A 17088-nucleotide genomic window follows, 5' to 3' on the forward strand; every position below is an offset into this window, starting at 1 on the left:
TTATGATTTGTACACATTTCTATAAGTTGTTATACTTTAATTAAAAGTTTATTTTAAAAGTCATGCCTATACTTGGGAAAAAAAGCATCTGCACCAACAATGAAACTATACCAATCACAAAATGATATTCCTCCATCATCAGGAAATCATCTACTAAGAGCCTTCTCACTATTCCCTTATCCACCAGAGCTACATCTTATTTGGAACAAACATTTACATTGCCCCTCATCCAATCTAGTCATTTCAAAAACTGGCAGTTTTTTCATAGCCTGACACTAGTGGCTTCAGCACGTAACTTGCTTATGCAAAGGTTGCTGTTAGGATGGGCCAGGCTCTGTGCTTTGAGTGTATTGGAAGGTAGGCCTTCTCAAAACCATGAAGGTGGGTGTAAATACGAGTCTGTGCCTCTGGATGTGCTTATGATTCTTTTTGACCCATATCAAACCATGTTTTCTCCTCTTTTTTCTCAAGGGGGTGTACACCGCCTCGAGTCAGTTGAAGAATATAACGAGCTGATGGTGCGGAATGGGGACCCCCGGATCCGAATGTTGGAGGTCTCCCGAGATGGCCGGAAACACTCCCTCCCACAGCTGCTGGACTCTTCTAGTGCCTCGCAGGTCCGACCAGGGCTGCAGATCTTTCAAAGACCATAAGGGCTTCCAAGTTAAGAAGAACTGCCCATCCACGCAGGCCAGGATTGTCTGGGGCTAGAGAAATGGGATAGAAAGAGACAGTAGACAAAGTGAGGTCTACCCAGAGAGGCTACGAAGAAGTCGGCCTAATATTTGAAAATAGTGGGGGAAAAATCCCTTATTGGATCTCAAAATCTTCATCTCCTTCCTATTGTGTGTTTTGGAACCGAGAGGTGCTTCCAATTGCCAGGAGACGATGGCGTCTCACAGTCTGTGGTGAACCAGCATTGCTTGATTAATAGGAGCGGCCTGTGTCAGTGTACCAACTGTGCGGGTGGGTGTGGGCACATGTATGAGAGAGGGAGTGTGCGTGTGTGCCTGCACATGCATCCATGGCTCACCTGGAGTCCTACCTGTTACACAGTAATGACTCAAGCAGCCAAGGTCATGGGGGGCTGTAGAGGGGGCTGTACTAGCTGCTCAAGTTAATGTTCCAGAACCTGCTCCCATCGGAGCTCTGGACTCCACAGCCCTGCATGAGGGCCACTCCTTTATCTCGGCATCCTCAACCTGGTAGAAACTGGGCAGGTGGTCTCCTAACCAAGGCTAAGGCAGGCGCAGTACGTGAGAAACCTGTGGGGTATTCTTCGAGTCCTGGCACCACTAACCAAGGGGCTCAAGAGGAACCATTAGCAGCTTGTCCTAAGCCCTACGATGAAGCAGAGATAGAGGATGGGTGTGGCAGCGGCGACATCCACTCGTGCTTGGAAAGCTGTAGAGGGTGGAGTTCTAAAGGACCTGGGTCAGGGCATCTGAGGCAGGCCTGCACTTTTGGTGTGTTATGACCCTTTTACAGATGGAGCAACTGAATCTCAAAGGGATTAAATATTTTGCCCAAGGTGATAGGCCAGAACCTCTGTAAAGCTTTAAAGGTGCTTGAATTGGGTCAATTATGTGTCAGGATAAAGTATTTCTGTTGGTTCCGATGCCCTTTATCTGACCAGGAGAATAACAAGTGCCCATGTTTCAGGGACAGTGGCTGATCAGCCCATTTTGGGTTGAATTCACCCAAAGGCAACTTGAGGGGCATTGGGGCACTGAGTAAGAGCAGAGAAGAAACTGGCATGAGACCAGTCAAACTTGTCCAGGCCCAGGACTGCGACATGCTCAGAATCGTCCTGTTGGACCCACAGAGTCAGGGGAGATCAGAACATTGGAAGATTGCCTAACTGTCAGTTGTTTTATTTTTATTTTTTGAGACTGAGTCTCACTCTGTTGCCCAGGCTAGAGTTCAGTGGTGCAATCTCAGCTCACTGCAACCTCCGCCTCTCAGGATCAAGCGATTCTCCTGCTTCAGCCTCCCAAGTAGCTGGGATTACAGACACCTGCCACTACGCCCGGCTAATTTTTGTATTTTTAGTAGAGACGGGGTTTCACCATGTTGGCCAGGCTGGTTTCAAACTCCTGACCTCAAGGGATCCAACTGCCTCAGCCTCCCAAAGTGTTGGGATTACAGGCATGAGCCACTGCACCCGGCCTTGTCAGGCTGTGTGAAAGATGAGGGAGGGTTTACTGCCATCATGACCACAGATGGAGCGTTGAGGTAATTTCTTAACTGACCTGCTGAGGAAACCCGACGGCATTTGTAGCCCAGAAACATCCATCTCTAACCACACTTCCAGGGATCAGGAAGCCCAGGCCAGGGTAGAAAGTTTGAAAGGAGAGTTTTTCCCTCTCTTTTCAAGAAAACTCTCCTTTCTCTTGTCTCCTCTTTTTCTTTTCTGCCCTTTTATTTTTCTCCCAGGATTCATCTTTCTTATTTCTTGGTCTGTCTCCCTCCACTATAAAGTATTATCTAGAACCGGGCTCATGCCCGTAATCCCAGCACTTTGGGAGGCCAAGGTGGGAGAATTGCCTGAGCCCAAGTTTGAGACCAGCCTGGGTAACATGGCAAGACCTTATCTTTACAAAAAACAAATTTTTTTTTAATTAGCTGGGCATGGTGGTGCATACCTGTGTTCCCAGTTACTTGGGAGGCTGAGGCAGGAAGATTGCTTGAGCCCAGGAGGTCAAGGCTGCAGTGAGCTGTGATCATGCCACTGCATTCCAGCCTGGGTGATAGAGTGAGAGACCCTGTCTTAAATAAATAAATAAAACACATAAAAAAATATTAGCTAGATTAGACCTCTCCAGTAAAACTTTCAGCAGCGATGGAGATGTGTTTTATTTGTACGGTCCAATATGGTAGCTGTATTTGTCTACTAAGCACGTGAAAAGTGGCTAGTAGGGAGTGTACTTTTAATTTTAAATAATTTTAATTTAAATATAGATACCTACAAGTGGCAAGTGGCTACCATATTAGACAGCACAGGTCTAGAAAGTTCAAGGAGATCCTGGAAACTCTCTGAGAGACTGGTGAAGCCTACAGGCCTTTGATTCCTTCTGGTTCCCAAAAGAGAGATGGAGTGAAGTACTGCTGAAGATTGGTGACCAGAGAAATCGTTCGCTTAGGAATTCACACATAAATCTCTGTATTCAAGGACTGAAAAACCCAGACTATGTCTGGCCATCTCTGCAGTGGTTTCATTAAAAGGGTAGTAACCTTGCCAAGCCCACATCATTTTTTTTAATGATTGAAAGTCTGGGAGGCCAACATTGTTGGCAGATATTTTGTAAAACTGCAAAAAACATAATTGTTCTAAGCTGCCAAAAATACAAACATATCACTGGGGACATGTAATTTTTATGCTTGAATGTAGTATCCACAGAGACCCAGGATAAAACTGTTTCACGATGACTCTTTTCTCATATTAAACATGAAGTGATTTTTTTGGCTTAGGTAGAATATCTGCATCAGTGAAGAAGTTTATTATTCTAAGAAGAATAGCAAGGAGCAAGATTACAGAAGTGCTTTGGTGATAGAGTCACTTGATCTGTTGTTTATGTTCTAAGGAGCGCAGCCTGCTCGCACGCATGTATGTTATGGGTGATGGACACAAAAACGGGGTGAGATTGGAGCTGCTGCGTGTCAGGAAGGCAAAGTGTGGCTCATGATGGGAAAACACTTTATTTTCCAAATGTGAGAGACGAGAACTGAAGCTGCTGCCGTCTCTCAGTGGGATGTTTTATGTGGAATAACAGTTGTCTGGGTTTGTGGTTCGGATTTTATAAGAAACAAGGGCACGCTGAGTTTTTGATCGAGCGAATTAAGCTTAAAATGGCAAGATACTTTCTAACCATGATTGTGAACTTGGGATGGAGGCAGGGGTGACTACCAAGGGAAAGCCCGACCACAGGTGGTCATCCCGTATCACTGAGGCCTCTTGTTTCTGGTTCCTGACTCCATTCCAGATGTAGAATCTGTGGAATGTGGTCGAGGAAAGAGCAACACAAGGTGCTTGAGGTCCCCAAGCAGTTCTTTATGTGGGGGAAGAAGCCATGGCAGTGTATTGTAGTAGGACCTATTTCTCTGATGGTTTTTTTGAGACGGAGTCTTACTCTGTCACCCAGGCTGGAGTGCAGTGGCACAGTCTCCACTCACTACAACCTCCACCTCCCAGGTTCAAGCGATTCTCCTGCCTCAGCCTCCCGAGTAGCTGGCACTACAGGCTCCCACCACCACACCCAGCTAATTTTTGTATTTTTATTAGAGACGGGGTTTCACCGTGTTGGCTAGGCTGGTCTCAAACTCCTGACCTCAGGTGACCCGCCTGCCTTGGCCTCCCAAAGTGCTGGGATTACAGGCGTGAGCAATGGTGCCCAGCACCTGCGATAGTATTTATAGGAACCTTTTTTAAGTCACTGAACCAGAGAGAAATGTCTAGTACTGAAGACATGTAAGATTTTCAAAGTCTGAAGTGTATCTTTCTGCCAGATACCACAATAGAACAGATGAGAGTAATACCTGACCTTGCCGTGTGCTGACTTTTAGGAATACCACATTGTGAAGAAGTCTACCCGCTCGTTAAGCACGACTCAGGTGGAATCTCCTTGGAGGCTCATTCGGCCATCCGTCATCTCAATCATCGGGCTGTACAAAGAAAAAGGCAAGGTGAGCTCTTTTCTGCAGACTGCTCTGCCTTCTGGGTGAATGTTAGCACACCTTTTTTTGTTTTATTTTATTTGTTTTTGTGTTTTTGTTTTTAGAAACAGGGTCTTGCTCTGTTGCCCAGGCTGGAGTGCAGTGGCGCAATCACGGCTCACTGCAGCCTTAAACTCCTGGGCTCAAGCAGTGCTCCCACCTTGGCTTCCCAAAGCACTGAGATTATAGGCATGAACCACTGCACCCAGTCACACATATTCTTTAAATGGTTACTTTTTATTTTATTTGTCTTTGCATGAAATGAAAAGTAACAGGTATAAAGAAGGACAGATAAAGTGGCCTCTGTATGGATTCAAGTGGATTCCCTGGCATTCTGTGCTGTAGGTCTCAATGTGAGATGACCATGCCCTCTTCACTCCTACGATGTGAGGAGTCACCAGCACTTGGCTGCTAGGGCCAGAATCTAGCAGTGAATGACCCTCAACTTTTATCTCCAGTGAAAGAAAAGCAGAGCCTGCAGCTTCAGGGAATACCCTTGGTTATCCTTTTCAGTGAATTTCATGGCATTGCCATTATCATAAAGAAAATGATATGAATAACTTCACATTACACAAAAATCAAAATATTCATTTTGATATTACACAAAATGGAAGGACAAAAGAAAACAAACGTGGAGCCTGCATATAGTGGGAAATGACTCTTACGAGCTGTTTAGTAGAACCATATGAAATTGCCATTTGTGGAGGTCAGAGATTGTCAAATATTGGCAATTTGCTATGTTTCTGCCTAAAACTTTTTCCCTTAATGTAATGCATGGCTAGTACAACGTAATAGATCTGAGGAGGGGAATAAGGAAGAGAACACAAACTTGAGTTTGCAGCTAGTTGCTTCAGTTTAACTCCAGGCCTGGTTGGGGAGGCCACTTCAGTTAAATACTACAATGGGACAGATGCCTTCAGTTAAATACTACAATGGGAAAGATGCCCTCAGTTAAATACTACACTGTCAACCTGGACTCTCATCTGCTTCGGATCTAGGGCCTTGGCTTTAGTATTGCTGGAGGTCGAGACTGCATTCGTGGACAGATGGGGATTTTTGTCAAGACCATCTTCCCAAATGGATCAGCTGCAGAGGATGGAAGACTTAAAGAAGGTAGGAGAAAAGCCTCTTGTATCCTCAGTGACAGTGACTTTGATCCCATGAGAATCTGCCTCTTCACAAGATGTGAGTGAATGCCACAGTACCCAGTAGACCTGGGCAGAATCTGCCTGGCACAGTCAGTAGAACCTGAGCTTCACTTTCCCTAGTTGTAAACTTGGAATATTAACGCCTGCTTGAAGAGTGGTTGTCAGGATTACATGACATAATATGTGCAAAGTGGCTTACTATTTTTGTTGGGGTCTTTAGTGTCTATCTTGTCCACTTGGTCTAATCACATTCCTTTCCTTGAAAATTTTGAGAGTTTGGAATCAATTCTTACCTCAGGGGTGGTGTAGAAGCAGAGTGCCTGGTCCTTAGTGGATATTTAATATCTTGCTACAGAAATCAACCACCACAGAGTCTGGTTCCTAAATGAACATCTTTTTAAACAAAACAAAACCAAAAAAAACCTTTTTTTTAAATGAGACAGGGTCTCAATCTGTCACCCAGGCTGGAGTGCGGTAACATGATCATGGCTCACTGCAGCCACAACCCCCTGCGCTCAGGTGATCCTCCCACCTCAGCTTCACGAGTAGCTGGGACAATATGCGCACACCATCATGCCCGGCTAATTTTTGTAGAGATGAGGTTTCGCCATGTTGCCCAGGCTGGTCTCAAACACCTGGACTCAAGTGATCCGCCCACCTCAGCCTCACAAAGTGCTAGGATTACAGGCATGAGCCACTGTGTCTGGCCCTAAATGAACATCTTTTAATTCTCAATAGCACCTACCATTTTGCCACACGTGAATATACTAGACAAGTGCTTCTGAATGCAAATTAAAGTAATATTGAGGTGCCAAGTCTTACCTTGCAAATAATTTTTTAAATGTTTAAATATGTCATTTTATAGTGCTATAAACACAAAGCAATGCCACATATTTAATTATTTCGCTGACTGCCTTACAAACCTGTCAAATTGGCATTTTGGAGTGACCATCTTAGAAACAGAGAAGTGACACTCAGAAATGTTATATGACTAGAAACTTGTCCCATCCTTAGTAAACAGCGGAAGTGAAATTTAAACCCAGCTTTGTGATCCCAAGTTCAACTCACTTTCCCACCTTACTTGAGAAAATAAAATGTAAATAGGCCAAAGTTTCCTTTCTGTACAGACGCAGTAGCTGCTTTTGATAGAATATCTAGAATAGATATACATATCTTTATATTTTCTATGAAATATTTATCTGGATTAAGATTATATACTTTTTATAAAGTAGAATTGCACAAAAGTTCTGAACACACACACACAGGTATATATATATTTATTTTATTGTACTTTAAGAGGCAGAGTCTTGCTCTGTCATCCAGGCTGGAGTACAGTGGTGTGATCATAGTTCACTGCAGCCTCAAACTCCTGGGCACAAGGGATCCTCCTGCCTAAGTCTCTCAAGTAGCCCAGACCACAGTTGTGCACCACCATGCCCAGCTAATTTTTTTTTTAAGAGATGGGGTCTCACTATGTTACCCAGGCTGATCTCGAACTCCTGGCCTCAAGTGATTGTCCCACCTCTGCCTCCCAAAGTGCTAGGATTACAGGCCTACGCTATAGCACCTAGCCTGCACATATTTTAAGTGTCTTTCACCAGAGCATGAATCCTGATTTTTTTCCTCTCACTTATTATTATACTTCCTTCATGAAATAATTAAAGTAGAATATTTTTAATTATCTTCAAAAATGCTGTGACTCTTCAGTTCAATTGACCTAAACTTTAGGTGCTTTTGTGTTACACTGGTTCTTTTTTTTGGAACCGATAAGAGTGAATTGGAATCTCCTATTTTTTAGGCAGAGCAACCATTGACTCCTGTATGCTAACAATAAGACGTGACCAGGTTTAATTCTCCCACGGCGGAATATTTATTTCTCTCTCTTAGAGGAAGGCTTAACTCCCAGGTGGTGTTTGTGTTGAGTTTTAGAACAATATAAAATTCTAGCAGAGCGTTTTTATAATGGATGTGCCATGTGTTCACTTAATTGAAATTCATCCTGCAAGGCTGGTAAAATGGAGCAAAACGGGGGAAAAAAAATCAATAGTTAAGAAAGGTTAATAGCACTTGATTCTCCTAAATACTGCTTTTTCATATGTGTTCATTTACAAGAAATGTAAGTCATCGGAATGGATTTTAACCTGTTGAGTGACATGTCTTTAAAAAAACCTTGCATACATTTTAAGAGTGCGAGTAATCATTTTAATATTTGCTCCTTTTCCCCTATGGAAACAACCTAAAAACATCCACCTCCTCGCCTAATTGAGTAATTGGTTATGCCAGGTGATTTTTTAAACAGAGATTACTTCACTTATTTTATAGCTTCTGTAATTGCTTTAAGGGGAAGCCACATAACAAATGCATGGGGCACAGCTACATTTTTGTAACTCATCTCCAGGATTCCTTGAATCGTGCACACAGTGTGCTCCTGGGATTGGCTGTCTGCGAGAGGTGACAATGTGTGTTCTTATGCTGCTTTGCACTTTCTTATAGGCGTACAGTGTCCCTCTTCTCTACAGCAACGCTGTGCAAAGTTCATCTGTTCTCTCTGGGGCGTCTTTGTAGTGTTTTTGATGAGCTGTTATTCCAAAAAAACAGGCCATGTCACAAGAGTGCAAACCAGAAACAAGCTCTGATAAGTCAACAGGATGTCCAAGTTCTTTTATATTCCTAGCAGACACTGTCAACAGCTTGAAAAATGACCTGACTATGCCTTCTTAGAGTTGAAAATAATAGGAGAGCTGGGGCAGGGGGCTGTGGGCGAGCATGTTCCTGCACATGTCTGGCAAATTAACATGACCCCGCAGTCATCTCTGAGATAGAAGCTTATAGTAACGTGCCAGCTTACTGACGAGAACCTGGAACTGCATCAATGAGACTATTTCTGGGCCGGGAGGGTGGCTCACACCTGTAATCCCCGTACTTTGGGAAGCCAAGGCGGGCAGATCCAGGAGTTCAAGACCAGCCTGGCCAACATGGTAAAACCCTGTCTCTACTAAAAATACAAAAAAAAATTAGCCATGTATGGTTGCGTGCACCTGTATTCCCAGCTATTCAGGAGGCTGAGGCATGAGAATAGTTTGAACCTGGGAGGCAGAGGTTGTAGTGAGCTGAGATTACGCCACCATACTCCAGCCTGGGTGACTGAGCCAAAGCAATACTCTATTTCAAAAACTTTTTTTTTTAATTAAAAAAAGACTATTTCTGGGCTGCCATTCCTCAGTAATATCTTAGCAAGTTTTTTGTTATCATTAAAGCCATTTTCCATACACCATGCTGATTCTCTAGGCTCGGGGAACTTGTCTTTCTACAAATATAGGAGTGGCTTCTCAAATGTTCTATATGTTCATGCCTCATTGCCAGTGGATTTAAGTTTTTAAATAATGACTATGAGGAACACCTTTGAACTAGATTTCTGCAGTTTGATTTCTAAACATAGGACATCTGTTGTCAAACTTGGCAATGGCTAAAAAAATATTTTCATGCTTCCCGTAGTTATTTTAATTGAAGATTGAAATACAGAATTACTGCAAAAGAATATTGTCATTAATTGTCCCATTTTGTGACATTCCTGGGAGCTAAGCTAAACAATAAAAGTCATTTTATATGGTAGTAAATCAGGGACCATATGGTATCCCATAATAGTTCTGACTGCGCAGTTAAATTCCAGGAAATTAAAGGTTAATGTTAATGTAATTCTCACATTTGATCACTAGGGGATGAAATCCTAGATGTAAATGGAATACCAATAAAGGGCTTGACGTTTCAAGAAGCGATTCATACCTTTAAGGTAACAACATTCTTATTGATCTCCTTTATCCTATTTTCCTTCCTTTATTTCCTTCTGGCTTGGGTTTGGTGAGATTTTTTTTTTTTTTAACCCTTTGATATGAGGACAGTCCAAATGTTTCAGCCCACCTTTCCTCGTTTTCTCAGCAAATCCGGAGTGGATTATTTGTCTTAACGGTACGCACAAAGTTGGTGAGCCCCAGCCTCACACCCTGCTCGACACCCACACACATGAGCAGATCCGCCTCCCCGAGCTTCAATACCAGTGGGGGAGCCTCGGCGGGAGGCTCCGATGAAGGCAGTACTTCATCCCTGGGTCGGAAGACCCCAGGGCCCAAGGACAGGATCGTCATGGAAGTAACACTCAACAAAGGTGATAGCAGCTATTCCTTACCCTTGTCACATTTCTTGAATAACATTTTGGAATCTGTTAGCTTAATTTTTCCTCATTGTTCTAGGGACAATCTTCTGTCAACAAAAGGTGGTCTCTACATGCACAGTGAGGTCAGGTAGAGGGATGTTAGTCACTTTAGTCAAAGTGAAGGGAAGTTACCAGTAGCATGGAGCTCTCTAAGCTCTCCCCATGAATCACTGTGTGTCAGAGGCTTGAGTTTAAAAAAAAAAAAAAAATTTCACTGGCCAGGCACAGTGGCTCACGCCTGTAATCCTAGCACTTTGGGAAGCCGAGGCAGGTCGATCACCTGAGGTTAGGAGTTTGAGACTAGCCTCCCCAACATGGCAAAACCCCGTTTCTACTAAAAATAAAAAAATTATCTGGGCGTGGTGGCCGGTGCCTGTAGTCCCAGTACTTGGGAGGCTGAGGCAGGAGAATCTCTTGAACCCGGGAGGCAGAGGTTGCAGTGAGCTGAGATTGCACCACTGCACTCTAACCTGAACACAAGAGCAAAACTCCATCTCAAAAAAGAAAAAAAAAAAAAATCACTGATGAGCTTAAGTCTAGGGCTAATATAAAAATTTAAAGAACAAAAGATTATAGTAAAGTATACACTTAACACTAGTAACTAGAATTCCATGATCACCAAATCTTACTTCTTTTCATCGCTGTTTCTTTTTCCTCCCCACCTACTCCAGAAACATGATGGAAGATTAAACAACCAAGAGATTAGTTGTTAAAAAGAAAAGCAAAAGAAAGCTTGAGTTTGTGTACCCAGAATACAAATGTTACTTATAGCCTGCCTCTTTCTAAAAACAGATGTGAGGAGGTTCATTAGACTGAGCAGAGTTGACTGTTGGATAATTTAGTCCATCAGTCCGTAGCTAGCTCCCAGGTTAGCCATGGGCTCATTCTATTAACAGCAGTGCCGGTGATGACAAGGAAAAGCAGAATTACATTCTGAGTCTGGACCAGAAATAAATGGTTATTAGTCTGAATAGATATTAATTCTGTTTCAAATCGGTTACCCTTTTTTTCTAGTGATTGTGTAATTTTTGTTTTTATTTTCTTTAAATGGTGCCTCTCACAGAGCCAAGAGTTGGATTAGGCATTGGTGCCTGCTGCTTGGCTCTGGAAAACAGTCCTCCTGGGATCTACATTCACAGCCTTGCTCCAGGATCAGTGGCCAAGATGGAGAGCAACCTGAGGTTTGTTGTTTGCCTGATAGTGTAAGGTTCTGGAGTGTTCATAAATATGAAATACATATGTGTGATATTTGCTGTATTACTTTCCTTTGAGGGATGTTGAAGCTTTGAATTCTTTCCAAGAATATAGCCAAGACTACAATTAATAGCATCTCCAAAAATGTAAATATTAATATAAATGAAATTTGGTTGAATTTGAGAACTCTAGATCTTGGCTTCCCTACTTGATTTGTTCTATTTGGTCTCAGAAGTCCAGTTTCAGAAACTTGACAAGATACAACTCTATACAGATATCTATGATTAGCTCAGTATTTTCTTTCATTTTATATTCACATATGTAGAATTAATATGAAATACTGGAACTGCTCAAATGGTTCAGAATCACTTGATGCCAAAAAGTCCTGAAATTGTGCCCTTGGACGGGAGGCATTTCTTATTAAGTGTTCTCTTAAACTTTTCCTATCATTTTCCTTCCTTGTTGAATGGCCATGTCTAGGTGCCTACTTTCTGAAATCACTGAGTATCTGATTTCTTAATCCAGATAGTTGAGAGTTGTAACATGGGCGTTCCGTTTACACAAGAAATATCTAGGTGTTCTATTATATAGTAATTGCAGTGAGTCAGTGCCCACCTAAACGTCACAAGAATGTACGTGTATTGCACAAAGCACCCTGTGCTAACAGTATCATCTTTCTCCCATGTAAACTTCCAAGTCCTTTAGTGGTTAAGGGATTGTCCAAATGGCATTCATTGAGGTTGCCATTTTGGGGCCCTGGTAATAGCTTATATTATGTTTTTACTTAATCATTAGAGTAAATTTCCATATGAAAAAAAATTTAGCAAATCATCCAAAGTACATTAAAGAAAATATACTTTTAGAACCCAAGGAAAAAAATCCTTTAATGACATCCCAAGATGATGTTTCTTTCTTGAATGATTCCATATGTCTGGAGCCTGCCAAATGACCACTCTTCAAATCCCATATAAAGAGTCTTTGTTCTCTCTTACTGACTTCTCTCCCTGTAATTTCCAGTCAAAATGGGCAACTTGTCCCCAGTTTCTCATTTGTTCAAATTTGAAACGTTTTTACAAATTCTTGGGTAACCTTTGAGCCTCAGCTATTTCCTCCTTAAGTTATATTATAATAATCATTTCAAGATGGTAGGAAGAGAGAACTGCTGGTGGTCGAGGGGCTCTGTCATGTGATGGTTGAAAGTCAGAGAGACCCGAGTTAGTTCAACAGTGTGTGACCCCTCTGAGCCTGTATTCCTATCTGCATAATGGGAATAACTTTACTTACTCAAAGCTTTGTAATACAGCATGCTTCGTATAGTGCCTGGCGTATAGTATATGCTCAAAAAATGGTAGGTTTCATCATTGTCCTTAATTTCATTTGACTTTGCTATTTCTGAAAATGCCAGTAAATATGCATTATGACCTTTGCCCACTTAAAATCGAATGTGTTTTTATGAATGTGTTGTATTTTTACATGTATGCCAACGGGAAAAGACATCATGTGATTCTTTAAAGTAGGCAGAAAGTATTTCATATGATAAACCTCTCCCAGAAGTAAAGCTATTTTAGCTTTTAAGAAGCTGGCTGCTAACACAGAGTGTGCATTCTGTTGCCCTCCCTAGCCGCGGGGATCAAATCCTGGAAGTGAACTCTGTCAATGTCCGCCATGCCGCTTTAAGCAAAGTCCACGCCATCTTGAGCAAATGCCCTCCAGGACCCGTTCGCCTTGTCATCGGCCGGCACCCTAATCCAAAGGTGAGGTGGTTCACCCTGTTCTGAACGTGGGAGGATGGTACACCTTCATAGGATATCGTATACTCCTTGGTGAGATGGTTTTCCCAGCTGAGGATAGGCAGGCAACCTGCGGCTGGTGCCTGTGGGAAATGCATCTTTAATCCGCACTTTGTCTTCGCAGTCTTTTGCTAGAACATTTTGACTATGTTATCTGGTAAATCTGAAACTTGTCTGGTGGGAGGTAAGAATGCTGAGTTCAGAGTACTGGCTTTTTGAGCTCTGGTGAGATACTTAACCTCTTTGTGTTTTTGCAACAAGAGAATCTGCTGAGCCTTGAACTGGACGATCTCTGTGACCCTGTCAGTTTCAAGATAAGAAGGCTTTTCTTACCACATCTTTTGTTTGGCCATATGTTGGAAATTCTCTCATCTTTAAGTTTAATGTTGAATAATTAATTTATTTTCATTTTATTTCTTATTTATTTATTTTTTTGAGACGAGTCTCGCTCTGTCACCCAGGCTGGAGTGCAGTGGCCGGATCTCTGCTCACTGCAAGCTCCGCCTTCCAGGTTCCCGCCATTCTCCTGCCTCAGCCTCCCGAGAAGCTGGGACTACAGGTGCCCGCCACCATGTCCGGCTAATTTTTTGTATTTTTAGTAGAGACGGGGTTTCACCGTATTAGCCAGGATGGTCTCGATCTCCTGACCTCGTGATCCACCAACCTCAGCCTCCCAAAGTGCTGGGATTACAGGCGTGACAGGCATGAGCCACCGTTCTCGGCCAATTAATTTATTTTTAAAACAATTTCAGTGAATTTTAAACTTTCTTCAATTAAGAAATGAGGGCCAGGCGTGGTGGGTCACACTGGTATTCCTACCACTTTGGGAGGCCAAAGCAGGAGGATCACTTGAGCTCAGAAGTTCGAGACCAGCCTGGGCAACGTAGTGAGACTTCGTCTCTATTTTTTTTAAATAAAAAATACAAAGAAATGAGAAAGTGTCAACACTAGTATAAAAATAAATTGTTCATAATAGTTGGAAAGATAACTATTTAGAATTTAACTTAAACTTGGATAATGTACTTAATTCATTTAAACTGTTTCTGCATTTCTATAGAATTTCTAGAGTACAAAGTTTTTCAGTTTACTTTTTAAAAATTTTTTTAAATAGAGCTGGGGTGTTGCTGTGTTGCCCAGGCTGTTCTCAAACTCCTAGGCTCAAGCAGTCCATCCACTTCGAAATCCAAAATGCTGGGATTAAAGGTGTGAGCCAACATGCCCCATGTTAAATACTTTTAAAGGACAAATGTCTTCAGATTTGTGGAGGAATGTTTCCTTCTTAATGTTCTTTTAACTTTTGAGTTAAAAGAAAAATACCTGTTTATCTTATCAAATGATTATCTTGAAATTTAAATAAATGAAAATAAGATGAAATCTGGCTTTGCAGACCAATTGCTTATTTGCAAATGTTACTTTGTAGATTTTTGCTTCCATCGAAGTTGGGGAAAAAATAAAGCCCAGCATTTCAAATAAACTACAATGGAAAAGTTATTTGTTAAGTTTATTCAAAATTATGAAGGATACTATTTTTCTGATAGACCAAGTCCTCAGGACTAAATTTTTTTTTTTTTTTTTTTTTTTTGGGGGGACAGGGTCTCACTCTGTCACCCAGGCTGGAGTGCAGTGGCACAATCATGGCTTACTGCACCTTGACTTCCTGGGTTCCAGCAATCCTCCCACCTCAGCCTCCAGAGTAGCTGGGACCATGGGTACGTGCCAACACACCTGGCTACTTTTTATATTTTTGGTAGAGACAGGGTTTCACCGTGTTGCCCAGGGCTGGTCTCAAACTCCTGAGCTCAAGGTATCCGCCCACCTCGGCCCCCCAAAGTGTGGGGATTATAGGCGCAAGCCACCGTGCCTGGCCAAGACTAAATTTTTTTTTTTTTTTTTTTTTTTTGAGACGGAGTCTCGCTCTGTCACCCAGGCTGGAGTGCAGTGGCGCAATCTCGGCTCACTGCAAGTTCCGCCTCCCGGGTTCACGCCATTCTCCGGCCTCAGCCTCCCGAGTAGCTGGGACTACAGGCGCCCGCCACTGCGCCCGGCTAATTTTTTCTATTTTTAGTAGAGACGGGGTTTCACCATGGTCTCGATCTGCTGACCTTGTGATCCGCCCGCCTCGGCCTTCCAAAGTGCTGGGATTACAGGCGTGAGCCACCGCGCCCGGCCGACTAAATTTTTAAATTCATGCCAGGATCCTTTTCATTAACTGCTCACACAGTTGTTCTAGAATCTACCTAAACAGCATAAATATGTATTGAAATTCTCCTGACCATGACATTTAACGTACATTCACATTTTCTAGTACTGGTTTTACTTGCTCTGCTAAAGACACATTCTGAAAGTGGGAGTTCTTTGGTTTATCTAATACAGATGGCTCCATAGGAGATAAGAGGAACCACATGGGGCCTTGAGCCAACAGGACATAGCATATCACTGCAGCTCCTTACATTTTATCATTGTAAAGATACCCATATTGTTTTCTGTTAAGAATGAAATAATAATAATATCATTATTATTAATTATTATTTTTATTATTTGAGACGGAGTCTCGCTCTGTAGCCCAGGCTGAAGTGCAGGGGTGTGATCTCGGCTCATTGCAACCTCTGTCTCCTGGGTTCAAGTGATTCTCCTGCCTCAGCCTTCCAAGTAGCTGGGATTACAGGTGTGCACCATGATGCCCAGCTAGTTTTTGCATTTCTAGTAGAGACGGGGTTTCACCATGTTGGCCAGGCTGGTCTCAAACTCCTGACCGCAAGTGGTCCTCCCTCTGGATGATGGGATTACAGGTGTGAGCCACCACGCCCAGCCTGAGAATGAGTTATTAAATGACTTTTCCTTACTTACAAGTTTTACTTGGAAGGAAAGAGGGAAGATCCTTTAAGTCTAATGTTAGCTGCTTAGCCTGGGTACCACCAGCCCATGTGAACCTGGTACTGATCAGGAGGCGGAGGTGCCAAGGAGGCCCTGGGGGTGAATTGGGATGGATGTGGAGGTTGTGAAGCAGGCAGGCAGGCTGCCAGGCATCAACAGAGGGACTATCCTTCCCTGTCTCCCTCCAGCCAGGGCGATTCAGATCATCTATTCTCATCCTAAATCAAATTCATTACCTAAACATGTATTGAGGTTCCACTGGGTGCCAGGCACTGTCAACATGTCAGGGCTGCACAATGAATTAGAATGTATCTCAAGAAATTTGCAGCCTGCTCTGAACCTGAAGTTCACGGGACCTTTACCAGGACATTACGAACTACACAAATTTGGGAATATATTTGCAATTGTGGACGGAATCAATAGCTTCTATCAAATTCTCAGTCATTCATGACCCCAAGAATGTTAAGCGTTTTGTTAGAGTGTGAGGACGTTACTGTTGTTAGACTGATGAAAGACAAGACCAAATTTAAAGAGTGGCTCCTCTTCTGTCTAAGCCAACCTTGACCTGGGCAGAATACTTCTATAGTTAAGGCCTAAGAGCCCACTAATTTTTTTCTCAGCATCAGTGTCACACTCTTGACCCATATGGAACTTGCAGATAATCATAGTCCCTACATTGTTGGACTTGGCTGTTATCTTGTTATATCTCTTCTATACTTGTACAGTTGCCTTTAACTTTTTGAAGCTAACCATAGGACACTTCAGCAAGTTCAACTCGACCAATTTTTTTTGTTTGTTTTTTGATGTGCACAGGAAAAGAAGGAACCAACTCAAATCACTTTTTCTTTTTTTTTTTTTTTAAGACAGGGTCTCTCTCGGTTGCCCAGGCTGGAGCGCAGTGGTGCAATCTCGGCTCACAGCAACCTCCGCCTCCCGGGTTCAAGTGATTCTCCTGCCTCAGCCTCCCAAGTACCTGGGATTATAGGCGGGGCGCTGCCACACTCAACTAATCTTTTGTAATTTTAGTAAAGATGAGGTTTCACCATGTTGGCTAGGCTGGTCTCAAACTCCTAACCTCAAGTGATCCACCCGCCTTGGCCTCCCAGAGTGCTGGGATTACAGGCATGAGCCACCACGCCCAGCCTCAATCCACTTTTAA

The 17088-nt window shown here is 42.7% G+C and overlaps 1 protein-coding gene across 13 annotated transcripts in view; it reads left to right on the top strand.

Moving 5' to 3' along the window:
• PDZD2 (PDZ domain containing 2) overlaps positions 1–17088 on the top strand; it is a 480351-nt gene that overhangs the window by 416303 nt on the left and 46960 nt on the right. For all 13 annotated transcript variants that reach the window (XR_012413605.1, XR_012413604.1, XM_073993248.1 and 10 more), the window contains 7 exons: positions 472–617; positions 4564–4683; positions 5712–5826; positions 9578–9651; positions 9798–10023; positions 11135–11252; positions 12887–13019. Coding sequence is in view for 11 of the 13 variants with exons in the window: in XM_073993248.1 (XP_073849349.1) it covers positions 472–617; positions 4564–4683; positions 5712–5826; positions 9578–9651; positions 9798–10023; positions 11135–11252; positions 12887–13019 (932 nt within the window). In the remaining 2 variants the exon portion in view is untranslated. The remainder of the gene's footprint in view (positions 1–471; positions 618–4563; positions 4684–5711; positions 5827–9577; positions 9652–9797; positions 10024–11134; positions 11253–12886; positions 13020–17088) is intronic.

This window comes from Macaca fascicularis, chromosome 6 (genome assembly GCF_037993035.2).
Source record: "Macaca fascicularis isolate 582-1 chromosome 6, T2T-MFA8v1.1".
Classification (NCBI taxonomy): domain Eukaryota; kingdom Metazoa; phylum Chordata; class Mammalia; order Primates; family Cercopithecidae; genus Macaca; species Macaca fascicularis.